We start from the raw sequence: 14,491 nt of genomic DNA, 5'->3' as shown, positions 1-14,491 counted from the left end.
ATATGTAATTTATACATTAAATTTTTTTAGCACTGCATTATGTATATTATATTCTTGAGTTGCTTACAACTACAAGTAATTATTACTTTTAAAAAAGTAAAGTAATCAACTTTAAAAAAAGTATATAAAGTGCTTTGGTTTGCTTGAATATATTATATAGACTAAACTTTGTGTTTGCATTCATTTTGGTGGGATTTTTAAGAACAAATCCATCTTCATCAGGTACAAAGCTCATACTGTCTCATTTTTCTATATTGATCTGTATGTTAGCCATCTGTTTATATAGATTCTTACAGTTTTAGACTTAGCTTATGCTGTGTAAAGTTTGATGATTTTCTTACATTTTGTTTATAGTATATTCTTACTATTAGATTACCTGACGGATCTTGGGCTGCCATAATTAATTTTGTGGTTTGATTTGATTATCTAAAGAAGAATGCAATTGAAAGGGGTAGTCGACAAGGAAAAGAATAGAGTACTCTTTGTAGAATCTGATGAGGACTCTCTTTAGTTTTCTCACAATGCCTATGGGAGCAATTGTTAAGCTCATCCATAATAACCAACCAACAACTAAAGTTGGATGCATGAACAATTTGTATGTGAGCGTTGAGAAACTTGATGTTAGGCGTCTCAGGACTAAAACATGTAGAACAATGTTGCTACAACCTCGGAATGGAGCTGAAGATCAGTGCAGGGAACTAAAACTTCAAATTCATAGAGGAACTTTCATGTTCTTTTCTTGTGACAATTATTCTAAGTGCAAATTGGTGAGTCAATATGACGGTACTATTTGTGATTGTGGAGAAGGAATGCATTGTTATGTGAGCTTGGTCAAGAGTCGGTCGAAGGATAAAGTTTCTGATTCTCAAGATGGTGTCTTCGTTAAGCGACTGACTAGAGTAATGATAAGTGATAATTTACAAGTGATGCCTCCTTCAAGTGAATCAAGCTTTTCTTTGCTTTCCATGCTTGGAGTTATAGATGTGAATTCCGTTGAGGAGAGAACATTTGACATTGGAGTAGATACGGTAACTTCCGATTTTCCTTTTGTAGAAAACTAAGTACATATTTGTATTTTGCAAGTTCATAACCTATCCGGCACGTGTCTTTTTTCTTCCTCAGGTTGTGGATTTGCTGAAAAGCTCATTGGTATCCGAGACAGCCTTGACAGAAATCTTATTGAAGCCAAAAGAAATACCTGATATAGTCAAGAAAATATCGAAGAGACACGGTTTCTCACTTAAAACAAAATCAGGGGATTGCACATCCAAAGGAAATGACAAGATCCGTATTAAGCTCATGCTCAGCAAATCAAAAAAAATGGTTTGTTATGCAGAAGTCAGAGAAGATTTTGTTAATTTACTCTTCAGCTTCCTTACTGTGCCACTTGGTTATATATTGAAAGAAATGGATGGTGCTGCTTCAAAAGGATGCATCAATCATCTATATGATAGTATTGCGAGTCTTGATGTTGAGAAATACTTCAAGTCAAATGACCACAAAGAGATTCTACTGAGTCCCAAGATTGCTCCTAACTTGGGTTATGCGAATCAGCTACTGAGGGTAGAGGAAGCTGTTCACCCGGAATACTACTCTGTGCTATATGGACCTTATGCTCGAAATATTTCTGCAGACAAACCTACTAGTGGTACAGTGACTGCCATAAGTGTGAAGGATCCTATATCATCTCACAAGTTAACTAAAACTAGTGGAGGATTTGTGATGGGACCAGGAATGTTTACAGTAACTGATGATCTGACTGTGACACCCATATCCGCTGTATCAGGAGTATCTGCTTTAAGCAAATTGAAGGTGCCATTGAATGACGTCGAGGAGCGCTCTGTTTATGTGGGCACCAAGGAGGTATGTTTTATACATTAGCTAAGCTCGGAAACCTTTTCAAAGCACATCCCACGATTGTTTTTCAAGTATCAACCATTTTGGAGATCTTTTTTGTTTGTTTTTCAGTAGAAATGTAGCCTGATTCTTTTGAAACTGTTTAAATTAAATTACTACATATTCATTTCCATTAGCTATTCTTTTCTTTTCTTTACATCAGGGAACTTTGAAGACCTGTATTGCAGCATGATGCACCTCTATAAATCAATTTCGTGTTTTTCTTGAAGTTAAAAACCTTTTTGAACAACTCGAGTCTCGTCAATTGGACAAAGCAATGTTTGTTATTTGTTTGTAGCACCTAAGAACTGGAGTGAGACATACTCGACTAGGTTTCAAATCTGATAGGACAAAGGAATGTTTGTTAGTTAGTAGTATATCCTTATTAGAACCTGTTCTATTTAGTAACAACTCTGGATCAAAATGACTATTGTTGTTACATGTACAATGAACATCCCACATATTGTATGCTGCTTGCTAGTATTGATAATGCAACTGTTTCTACTGTCATATAAGTTGGGTTTATATATCATTCTTGTTAATCTTCTTACACGCCGTTCATGTTGCAGGCTGTGCATCTCATGGTAAATTCGTTTATCTCGGAATCTGCTTTAACTGATACTTTCATCTCCCAAGTACTCAAAGTGCCGAAGCAAGAATCTTGAGCATTTCAACGGTCATTTAGTGCTAGAAATAAAAGGACGTGCTTATCTGTGCACAGATTTTTGCTGTTACTGGTGGATACTACTTTTATCAGCTAACCTAGCACAATATATGCATTATGGTATAAATTTATGTTGAACTTGTCCAGATTGCGTGGTAATACATTTTTCATTAACTCGGTGCTTTATTAGGTTTCATTTGCTCTATGATAACTGATAAGCATAAGTTAATAGGAAATGAGTTTCTCAAGTAGTTTTTTCTTCTCTATCAAATAATCATTTTATTAGTATTTTTAACCTATTGTTTTATTTCATTTTGTTGACCAAGCTTTGATTTGTTTATATTGGTTTAGCATTTAGCATAAATGAACAGTGATATCGGGTACGGAAATGGAAGCGTTAACTCTAAAGCGAAAACTGCCAAAAAACAGAAAATGGCGAAACAATATTTTTTTTCATGATTATGTTATATGCAAGAGTTCCGGAGTTTCATAAGTAGATTCGGATTGGCGAAACAGTAAAGCATACTGAAGCAAAGTGATCTAGTTCGGGTTATATATTAAGACAATTAGTATTGTTTGAAGGGGATTTTTCTGTTGAAAACATACAATTCCATGATAGACATTAAAAAAAAGTTTATATGCTCCATGCGTCCTCTATATGAAAATAATTGGCCGATTGTCTATTCTTTTGACTCGTATCGCTGAAAATTTCACTGAAATTAAGCCAAAATAGCGGAATTGATATTTAATTTTTATTTTTGCGTGGAGTAATGTATTTTGAAATAAGCCAAAAAATGAATATTTTCTTATCTCAAGAGAATATCTGATTGGTTAGATCCATGAATTTTATATGAACCAGATATAGGTAAGCCTTTCTCCAATACGATAATAGGTAAGCCTTTCTCCAATACGATAATGAATTCCGAAATTATTCATAGTGCTACTAAATAATGTAGATTAAAAATGGGTTAATGTCAAAACAATTCACAAACTTTACACGTTTTCTCATTTTAATCACGAAGTTTAAATTTTCTCATTTTCATACACGAACTACCACTTTTTACCAAATTCATACACGGTGCTGAGGTGACACTCATTCATTGGTGCAAAATGACCTCCACCTCAGCGAATTACACCAATGGAGCCGTGACATCTCAGCACCGTGCATGAATTTGAGAAAAAGTGGTAGTTCATGTATGAAAATGAGAAAATTTAAAGTGTATGATTAAAATGAGAAAACGTGTAAAGTTCGTGAATTTTTATGACATTACCCCATTAAAAATTAATTAACTACAATCTTCAATTCAAAAAAACTCTAGAAACTGAAAGGATTAATAAACAACAACTATCCGATTAGCGGTTAAAGAATTCAAACCCTGATCAAGTCATGGATCGACCAACAGTATAAGTACTCGAATTAATATTACACAAGTTCAGACCAGGAAAAACCTCATCAAGCTTCTCTTGAACCTTCAGTGGCCTCCTCCTTTTATGAACTCTTGACAATTTGATTCCGGCAGCTGCGAAATCCTTTTCAATCTCTTCTTTTGTAAGGGCAATAGTAAAACTCGGCACCTTCATCGCAGTCGTCCGTTTCTTCTTAATCACCACCTGATGATCCGCAGGTTGATGAATAAGATAATGATGATCACCTTCTTCAAGTTCATAAAAAAATAGTTTCTTCGAAACTACTCTCTTATGCTTCAAATAGTTCAGATTATTCTCGTCGGGTTGAGATTTCTTGTCACAGTCATCTGATTCTTTCGTTAAGTTCTGATCAGATTTGGTTGAGCTGCAATATCGAATTCGGAACTTAGGTTTTGGCTTGGACGAAGGCTCCTGTTCAACAGAGTTAACTGTTGGAGTCTTCTTCTCAGTCAACGACTCTCCGGCAGTCGACGATTCTCCGGTGCATGAAAGGGAATTAGGGAACGTTCTTCTGACGGAGGATTGCATGGCAAGGTCAGGGAAAACTAATATTTCTTCCGAAAGTATAATTATAAAGTGATGGGTTTGTTATTTATAGTAATAAAGTGATGGCATGTTTAATCTAAATTAAACTAGGATTATTTACTTTTAATCCACAAAACATATCTATTAGGAGAAATTACATGAGACGCAAGAAAAATAAAGTGACTGAACCGATATAAACTTAGGGGCCGTTTGGTTCGCCACAAAAAGGGGGAAATCGGAATGGGAATCGAAATGATTCCCATTGTTTGTGTTTGTTTTGTCAAATTATAAAAGGGAATGGGAATGTGATTACCCTTTCAATGGGAATCACTCATTCTCCCTACCCCATGGGAATGGACTTTTGGGAATGAGAATCAAAATTTAACAAATATTTTAATAATAAATAATAAATATATAATTATTAAAAAAATTATTTTTAAATATTTATTTTAAAAAATATACTTAAAATAATAAAAAAACTTTTTTATTATTTTTTTAAAATAATTTTTTAATTTTTTTAAAATATTTTTTTTTATTTTTTCCAAAATAATTTTTTTATTTTTTCCAAAATAATTTTTTAATTTTTTCCAAAATAATTTTTTTTATTTTTTTAAAATAATTTTTAAAATTTTAAAATTTTTTAAAAAGGTTTTTTTATATAAACAATATTTAAAAAAATAAAAAAAAGTATTTTTAATAAATAATAAATAATTTTTTTATTAAACTTTACCCATTTCCATTCCCACACTAATTTTGAACCAAACAAAAAATGAAAACAATCATTCCCATTCCCATTCCTTCTCATTCCGATTCCGATTCCCAGCCTTGAACCAAACGACCCCTAAGTTCCTATTGTTTTCACTTTTTTTCCGTACTCTCTTTTCTTTTCTAAAGGCTGTTTTGTGACATCCGTTTCCATGCAACATAGATTATTGGTATAATAAAGACTTAAAAATCTATTGAATTCCAATTTACAGTTAAACTCGTTAAATAAAAAATTAAACTATTTCAAAAAGTCTTCTAGAGATGCTAAAATGATTTTTGGATAGTGCAGGAAAAACTACTTGCCTAATCAAGCAGGAAAAATTCTTATCTAAACCAAGTGCATAAAAAATGCATGAACCCGCAATCAGAACAAAGTTCATAATTTATCACAACCACAATGCATATATTGAAGGTAAGTTGACAAGAATAGTATACATTAGTAAAGACTAACAAAACAGCAAAACCTTTTGCACAGAAAATACACATCTTTTTGTTGTAACATTAAAAGACCAATGAAATGTTCACGGTTCTTGTTTCGGAACATAGGGTACTTGGGAGATAAAAGTATCGGTTAAAGCAGATTCCGACATAAAAGAAGCTACCATGAGATGCACAGCCTGCAACACCAAGCACGGAATAGGAGATTAGCATGAATTAAGTATAATTACGGCTTATAACAGTAGAAATAGTTGCATTATCAACACCAAGGATTTACAACATTACTACTAACTGACAGTACAAGTATGTGGGATGCTCATAGTATAGGCTTTTTAAACTACATTATATCAAATAACATTTGTTATTGGACTAGAATGTAAATGGTGTTTCTTATATGCACACATGACTGCAAGTCTAATAACTAAAGATAATAGGAATAGTTAGTCATTCATTTAAGCAATTTTAACAGAATTAGGCTACATTTTTACTCTAAAACAAATACAAAGGTCTCCTAAAAGGTTGATACTTGAAATAATACTTGGAATGCTTGCTGATAAATAGAGTGTACCTCCTCAGTGCCCACATAAACAGAGCGCTCCTCGACCTCATTAAATGGCACATTCAATTTGCTTAAAATAGATACTCCTGATATGGGGGATATGGGAGTCACAATCAGATTATCAGTTACTGTAAACAATGCTGGTCCCATCATCACAAATCCTCCGCTGGTTTTAGTTATCTTGTGAGATAATTTAGGATCCTTGACACTTAAGTTAATCGCTTCATCACGTAGATTATAAACACTTGTCACAGCTTCCTCAACCCTCAGTAGCTGATTCGCATAACCCAAGTTAGGAGCAATCTTGGGACTCAGTAGAATCTCTTTGTGGTCATTTGACTTGAAGTATTTCTCAACATCAAGACACTCAATACTATTGTATAGATGATGGATGCATCCATTTGAAGCAGCACCGTTCATTTCTTTCAATATATAACCAAGTGGCACAGTAAGGAAGCTGAAGAGTAGGTCAACAAAATCTTCACCAACCTCTGCAAAACAAACCTTTTTGTTCGATTTGCTCAGCATGAGCTTAACAAGGATCTTGTCTTTTCCTTTAGATGTGTATTCCCCTGATTTAGTTTTAAGAGAGAAAGTTTGTTGATTGGACGCTTCCTTGCTTAATTCAGGTATTTCTTTTGGCTTCAATAAGGTTTCTGTCAATGGTGTCTTGGATACCAATGAGCTTTTCAACAAATTCACAGCCTGAGGAAAAAAAAGAAGAGCCCGTGCACGTTAGGTTGTGTAACATGTGAAATACATAATCCAATTTTGCACAAATAGAAAGTTGGTAGTTACCTGATCTACTCCAATGTCAAATGTTCTCTCCTCAATGGCATTTGCATCGATAACTCCAATCTTTGAAAGCAAAGAACAGCTTGATGCAGCTGAAGGAGGCATCACTTGTAGTTCATCACTTATCGTAACTCTAGCCAGTTGCTTAACAAAGACACCATCTTGAGAATCAGAAACTTTTTCCTTTAACTGACCCTTCCATACGTACCCAAAAGAGTCCATTCTAATTCCACAGTCACAAATAGTACCTTCATATTGACTCACCAATTTGCACTTAGATGCATTGTCACAGTAAAAGAACTTGACAGTTTCTCTATCAATAAGTTGAAGTTTTAGTTCCCTGCACTGATCTTCAGCTCCATTCCGAGGATGTAGTAACATTGATCTACATGCCTCAGTCCTTAATCGCCAGACATCAAGTTTTTCTATGCTCGCATACAAATTGTTCATGCAACCTACTCTAATTGCCGGTTGGTCATTATTTGTGAGCATAATAATTGCTCCCATAGGCATTGTGAGAAAACTAAAGAGCATATCAATAAAATCCTTATCAGATTCTACAAATAGTACTCTATTGTTTTCCTTGTCTACTAACCCCTTTAACGTGATAACCTCGCTTTGCATTCTTCTTTTAGATAATCAAATCAACCCACAAAATTAGACAGTCCAAAATCACAACTATCCTTGATAATCTAATCAAAAGCAGACAGAAGTTCAAAAAGTATCAATCTTTAACACAACATTTGATGAAGAGCTAAAATATATACAAGTTCTGCACATTTCACCCAGGTTTTGGAAAGCCATTGAAAACTAAAAACATAAAAGCTTTTAACATTACCTTCAGAATATAAATAGAAAATCAAAGAAAGAAAAGAAAAATGCATGATCAGCAGTAACAAATTATGAAGTTGCATGGTTCGGTTTCTTCTGTGTAAACTCTGAAAGTGTTTAAGAATATAAACAGATGATTAATTAAAATCTTGCTTTGCGTAGAAAAAAGATCAAAAGTAAGTATGTATGAGGTTTGTACCTGATGAATCGATGAACATGGAGTTCTTCTTGAAATCTCACCAAATGAACGCCAGTCAATATATAATCAACTTTTCAAAGGAATTTTTGTTTCTTTGTGAAGAATTTCAAAGGACTTTTTTTTTTTGAAGAATTTCAAAGGCCAATATTAAGAAGAAATGTTGGTGTTGGTGCTTGCCGTACTAAAATGATAGTCGGCTTTTTTTTCTTCACATAATTTAAAAAATATATTTAATTTTTTAATTTTTTATAATTTTATTTTAATTTTTCCGATCACACCTTTATTAAATATTATGACTAATTTACTTTTTAGACTCATGATAATAAATGATAAGTTTTAAATAAGAAAATAATAAAAAGTTAACATTTTAAATTGTGATTTATAAGAAATATGGGTAACTATTTGGAACAAAAAAATAAAAAAATGGACTATTATTTTAAAACATAGAGAGAAATATTTATAGATTTTTATAAAAAAATAAGTTTATGATTTAATTTGTATTTTATTTAATAATTAGGTTTTTTGACTAAGTTAACTGGAGTATTAAATTAAGAAAACAATTGATTTTTTACAAGACATGGAAAAAATAGTAATACCATCTAATCTCATGGAAAAATATCAAAAGTTCATATTCCAATAAAGAGAAAAGTTTAAAAAAAATTAAAATGTAAACATGATAAAAAAAAACTAAATTTAAAATATGTTCACATTTTAAAAAAATTGTATTTCAAAATTTTGAAAATATTATAATTTGAATGTTTAATTAAAAAAGTTTCCTTTTAGGTATGAAGAAAATATATTTATTCATTTATGCATTCGTAAAATAAAGAGAAAATTATACTAAAATTCATGAGGTACGCTATAATTAATAGTTTAATATTTTTGATTTTAATATCAAACTGGAATATCAAACTAGAACAATGGAGGAAGAACCAAATCATTTAATAAAATTAAAATTAGAGATCAAATCGTTTACGAAATTAAAAATAAAGTACCATATCATTTAAAAATAAGTGTTGAAATTAATGAAAGAGTCTAACAATTAACGAAATTAAAACCGATAGACCTTTAAGTAGCATTTTAAAACAAGAGACATCGCGATAAAAAAAAAACAAACAAGAGACATGAAACAGTTAATTATATTATATCTAAATAACCTCTGCGCAATTTGTTTTAAAATAAAATGACAAGACAATTAAAAAAATTACCAGGAGTAGTATTTATTCTTTCCGCGTTGTTTGGTTTGGAAATAAGTATATCAAAAAAATAAACTTGATCATTTTATTGTTTACTTTTTGTTTCTTTTTTCATTTGGTTCATACTTACTCTGGTGCAAGCTCTCGCCTTTGCTAAATACTCCTGTGCTGACACTATAAAGTTAGGGTCTTTCTTAACATTCAGTGATCTTCCACTCAAACCCACATCATAAATCATCACAATTTTTGGTTGTTAGCTAAACAAGAATGCAAATGCAATGTATTGAGTTAAAGGCATTGGTTGACAAGAAGAAGAATAGGAAGAAAATTCTGTTGATGTTCTCTTCAGTTTCTTAACAATCATCAATCTTGCTTCTAATACGGAACCCAAATTGAGCAAGGCTGTTTATACAACTTGTATCAAAGTGTTAAAAATCTTGATGCTAGGCTTCTCATGCTATTGCACCCTCCAAATGCTGCTGCAACTCATTGCATAGCTCTCAAATTGAAAATTGATGATTATGGTGAGCATCTGCTCTGCTTTTACATAAATATTTTGACATAGAAATGTGAATTTATTTTAAATTTTACTAGTAATATTTAATGCAGCATTGATTTTTTATAATAAATATTGGAGTAGACCAAACGACCGGTACCAAGTGCCAACACAATGGATTCAGAATGTTGACAAACTGTACATTTCTTCTAACTGGTCATTTGAAAAGTTGATTATATATTGCATTCACTCAACTTTGTTTCGCCATTCATTTTGGTGGTTTTACAAGAAGAACTTAATCTTCATCAGGTACGTACGGAGATCATACTTTGAATATTTTTCTATATTCTGTGTTTTAGCCATCTGTTTATATAGAAATAAGGTGAAATGGATTCTTACAATTTTGGACTTCTCTTATACTGTGTAAAGTTTGATGATTTTCTTACATTTTTTTTTATATATTCTTACTATTTGAACTTCTGTAGCGCTTTTTGATTTGATTACCAAGGAGTATTGTTATCTTTGGCTGTCATAATTGTGTAGGTTTATTTAATTATCTAAAGAAGAATGCAATTGAAGGGGGTAGTCGACAAGGAAAAGAATAGAGTACTGTTTGTTGAATCTGATGAGGATTTTGTTGATGTTCTCTTTAGTTTTCTCACAATGCCTATGGGAGCAATTGTTAAGCTCATGAATATTGACCAACAAGCAACTAGAGTAGGCTGCATGAACAATTTGTATGCGAGCATAGAAAAACTTGATGTTAGACATCTGAGGACCGAGGCATGTAGAACAATGTTGCTACATCCTCGGAATGGAGCCGCAACTCTGTGCAAGGAACTAAAACTTCAAATTCATGATACAGAATCTCCCTGGCTCTTTTGTTGTGGGTTCCCTAATTATGGTTCTAAGTGCAAATTGTTGAGTCAATACGAAGGTACTATTTGTGACTGCGGAGAAGGAATGAACTATCTTGCGACTTTTGTCGAGAGTCGGAAAAAGGATGAAGTTTCTGATTCTCAGGGTGGTGTTTTTGTTAAGCGACTCGCTAGAGTTATGATAAGTGATATATTGCAAGTGATGCCGCCTTCAACTACATTGAGCTTTTCTTTGCTTTCCAAGCTTGGAGTTATCGATGTGACTGCCACTGAGGAGAGAACATTTGACATTGGAGTAGATCAGGTAGCTACCAACTTTCCTTTTGTAGAAAACTGGATATTTGTATTTCGCAAGTTCATAACCTAACCTGCACGTGTCTTTTTTTTCCCTCAGGTTCTGAATTTGCTGAAAAGCTCACTGGTATCCAAGACACCCTTGACAGATATCTTATTGAAGCCAAAAGAAATACCTGAATTAAGCAAGGAAACCTCGAAGCAACACAGTTTCTCTCTTAAAACTAAATCAGGGGAATACACATCTAAAGGAAAAGACAAGATCCTTATTAAGCTCATGCTGAGCAAATCGAACAAAAAGGTTTGTTTTGCAGAGGTTGGTGAAGATTTTGTTGACCTATTCTTCAGCTTCCTTACCGTGCCACTTGGTTATATATTGAAAGAAATGAATGGTGCTGCTTCAAAAGGATGCATCCATCATCTATACAATAGTATTAAGTGTCTTGATGTCGAGAAATACTTCGAGTCAAATGACCACAAAGAGATTCTAATGAGTCCCAAGATTGCTCCTAGCTTTGGTTATGAGAATCAGCTACTGAGGGTAGAGACCGTTCACCCGGAATATTATTATGTGCCAGATGATTTTTATCACTATTTTTCTGCAGTCAAACCTACTAGTGGTATAGCGATTCCCTTAAGTGTAAAGGATCCTAAATTATCTAACAAGATTGCTAAAACTTGTGGAGGATATGTGATGGGACCAGCAATGTTTACAGTAACTGATGATCTGATTGTGACACCCATATCCCCAATATCAGGAGTATCTATTTTAAGAAAATTGAAGGTGCCATTGAATAACGTCGAGGAACGCTCTGTTTATGTGGGCAGCGGGGAGGTATCTTTTATTTATTAGCAATCTATGAAACCTTTCACAGCACATCCCATGATTTTTTTCAAGTATCAACCATTTAGGTGATCAGTTTTGTTTGTGTCTCAGTTGAAATGTTTAAATTAAATTATTATATGTTCATCCCATTAGCTATATTTTTTTCTTTTCTTTACATCAGAGAACTTTGAAGACCAGTTAAATTGCCATCTATTTATTCTCATTAGCTATTATTTTATTCTTTTCTTTACATTAGAGAACTTTGAAGACCAATATTGCAGCATGATGCAACTCTATGAATCAATTTCATGTTTTTCTTGAAGTTAAAAACCTTATTGAACAATTCGAGTCTCGTCAATTGGACAAAGCAATGTTTATTATTTGTTTGTAGCACCTAAGTGAGACTTACTTGACTGGGTTTCAAATCTGATTGGACAAAGGAATGTTTGTTACTTTGTAGTATATCCTTAAAACCTGTTCTATTTAGTGACAACTCTGGATCAAAATGACTATTCTAGTTATATGTACATGTAGTTCTTTGAAATAATTCAAAAGCCTATATACTATGAACATCCCACATATTGTATGCTGCTAGGTAGTATTGATAATGCAATTGTTTCTACTGTTATATAAGTTGGGTTTATACATCATTCTTGTTAATCTTCTTCCATGTGCTTCGTGTCGCAGGCTGTGCATCTCATGGTAAATTCTTTTATCTCAGAATCTGCTTTAACCGATACTTTCATCTCCCAAGTACTCAAAGTTCCGAAGCAAGAATCGTGAGCGTTTCATCGGTCATTAAGTGCTAGAACAAAAAGGATGTGCTCGTCTATGCGCAGATTTTTGCTGTTTTGTAATTGTTACTGATAGATACTACTTTTATCAACTTACCTAGTACAATATATTCATTATGGTATTAATTTATGCTGAACTTGTCCAGATTGCGTGTTAATGCATTTTTCATGAACTTGGTGCTTTATTCGGTTTCTTTTTGCTCTATGATAAGCATAAGTTATTCGGAGAAAACATTTGATTGTTATAAGAACCGAATCTAGATAAGAATTTCTCCAATTCAATTATGAATTCTAAAAATATTCAACTATGCACAGTACTGCTAGTAAATAATGTTGATTAAAATTTAATTAACTACAATCTTCAATTCAGAAGAAAAAAAAATCTAGAAATTGAAAAAGAAAGAAAAACCCAATCAATAAAGTTACAGAAGAAATTGAAAGGATTAATAAACAACAACAATTTAAAGAATTGAAACCCTAATCAAGTCATGGTTCGACCAAGTGTGTAAGTAGTGGAATTAATATTACACAAGTCCAAACCAGGAAAAACCTCATCAAGTTTTTCTTGAACCTTCAATGGCCTCTTCCTTTTATGAACTCGCGACAATTTAATTCCTGCAGCAGCAAAATCCTGTTCAATCTCTTCTTTGGTAAGCCCAATGGTAAAACTTGGGACCTTCATCGTCGTCGTCCGTTTCTTCTGATCAAATCTGGTTGAACCGCAATATTGAATTCGGAACTTAGGTTTTGGCTTGGATGAAGGCTCTTGTTCAACAGAGTTAACTGTCGGAGTCTTCTTCTCAGTCCGCGAATCTCCGGCAGCCGACGATTCTCCGGTGCATGAAAGGGAATTAGGGAATGTTCTAACGGAGGATTGCATGGCAATTAGGTTGGTGAAAATTAGTATTTCTTCTGAAAGTAAAATTATGAGGTGATGGGTTTGTTATTTATAGTAATAGTGTCCACATATTTAATCCGAATTAAACTAGGATTTTACTTGATTCACAAAACAAATCTATTAGAGATTACATGTGACTCAAGGAAAAGTAAATGAGCGAATCAACATAAGCTTAAAAAGGTAAATTTTGTTTACCAAAATAGAAATTTAAAATCAAAATCCAACCAAAAAATTATCACTAAATGAATAAATATAAATATATGAATTCTGTTGGTTATTTCAGTTTATTTTTTTAAGTTGTTACGAATGAATTCCTCAAATTATGCAGAATTCTATTTATATTGTCCTCATTTGACTATAAGTTCCTATTGCTTTAAAAAAAAATCGTCTCTTTTTCATTTTTTTTAAAAGCCGTTTTGCGGTATCCGTTTCCATGCAACATGTAATAAAGAATTGAGAATCTATTGAATTCCAATTTACTGTTAAACTCATTAAATAAAAGATTCAATTAGTTTTTTTTTTGAGATAAAAAGTTCTATTAATCAAAAGCTGATTGATCAGCCAATACATAGAATTTGATAATCGGAGGAACATGCCCCAACCAATTAGATAAACTAAAATAGTCATATGCTACCACATGAGATTTTCTATTAAAACAACATTTATGCATCTCAATTAAGCTAAAGTAGTCATTTGCTATCAAACTGATAATATTACAAAGCAAAGAGTTGTTGTTGAAGGCATCCATTACAACCTTTAAAATAAAGGGAATTAGATTAGCTTCGCTTGCCATGATAATATTAACTTTAATCGCACGACTGCTACAGCTAGCAGCTATAACTTCATCGTTAAAGTACCTAATCACATCTTCTGTGACATATCTCTTCTCTTGAACATTAAAGACATCATCGATATTGACGCAAAACATACCGATATTTGGTGAAATCCGTCGTAAGATGGTGGCTCTAACTGTTTTAGAGATCCAAGTCGCTTGCATCGCAAAAAACAA

The 14,491-nt window shown here is 32.8% G+C and overlaps 3 protein-coding genes across 7 annotated transcripts; 2 read left to right on the top strand and 1 right to left on the bottom strand.

Annotated features, from left to right (window-relative positions):
• Positions 1–136: 136 nt before the first annotated feature.
• On the top strand, positions 137–2,808 carry LOC130014522 (uncharacterized). Of its 3 annotated transcripts, none has more exons than XM_050381742.2 (4): positions 137–222; positions 433–1,028; positions 1,123–1,863; positions 2,466–2,808. In XM_050381742.2, exons 2-4 carry the CDS (start codon positions 495–497, stop codon positions 2,559–2,561), a joined length of 1,371 nt encoding a protein of 456 aa, XP_050237699.1. In that variant the 5' UTR covers positions 137–222; positions 433–494; the 3' UTR covers positions 2,562–2,808. The 3 variants fall into 3 exon arrangements, with proteins under 3 accessions (XP_050237699.1, XP_050237700.1, XP_050237697.1); XM_050381743.2 differs by having other exon boundaries at positions 149–222; positions 626–1,028; XM_050381740.2 differs by having other exon boundaries at positions 160–222; positions 355–1,028.
• Positions 2,809–5,660: 2,852 nt separating this feature from the next.
• On the bottom strand, positions 5,661–8,256 carry LOC126687253 (uncharacterized). 3 transcript variants are annotated; one of them, XM_050381746.2, is made up of 4 exons: positions 7,909–8,256; positions 7,074–7,762; positions 6,285–6,980; positions 5,661–5,895 (listed from the first exon to the last, which is right to left on the bottom strand). In XM_050381746.2, the coding sequence occupies exons 2-4, from the start codon at positions 7,692–7,694 to the stop codon at positions 5,800–5,802; spliced, it is 1,413 nt and encodes a 470-aa protein (XP_050237703.1). In that variant the 5' UTR covers positions 7,695–7,762; positions 7,909–8,256; the 3' UTR covers positions 5,661–5,799. The 3 variants fall into 3 exon arrangements, with proteins under 3 accessions (XP_050237703.1, XP_050237701.1, XP_050237702.1); XM_050381744.2 differs by having other exon boundaries at positions 7,074–8,008; positions 8,101–8,256; XM_050381745.2 differs by having other exon boundaries at positions 8,101–8,256.
• Positions 8,257–9,478: 1,222 nt separating this feature from the next.
• Positions 9,479–12,777, top strand: LOC126687252 (uncharacterized). The gene is made up of 4 exons (XM_056106129.1): positions 9,479–9,820; positions 9,906–10,974; positions 11,065–11,799; positions 12,478–12,777. The coding sequence occupies exons 2-4, from the start codon at positions 10,360–10,362 to the stop codon at positions 12,571–12,573; spliced, it is 1,446 nt and encodes a 481-aa protein (XP_055962104.1). The 5' UTR covers positions 9,479–9,820; positions 9,906–10,359; the 3' UTR covers positions 12,574–12,777.
• Positions 12,778–14,491: the final 1,714 nt, after the last annotated feature.

Source organism: Mercurialis annua, linkage group LG6 (assembly GCF_937616625.2).
Source record: "Mercurialis annua linkage group LG6, ddMerAnnu1.2, whole genome shotgun sequence".
Lineage (NCBI taxonomy): Eukaryota > Viridiplantae > Streptophyta > Magnoliopsida > Malpighiales > Euphorbiaceae > Mercurialis > Mercurialis annua.
Note: the sequence above shows the minus strand (reverse complement) of the source record. Positions and strands in the feature narration are given on the sequence as shown.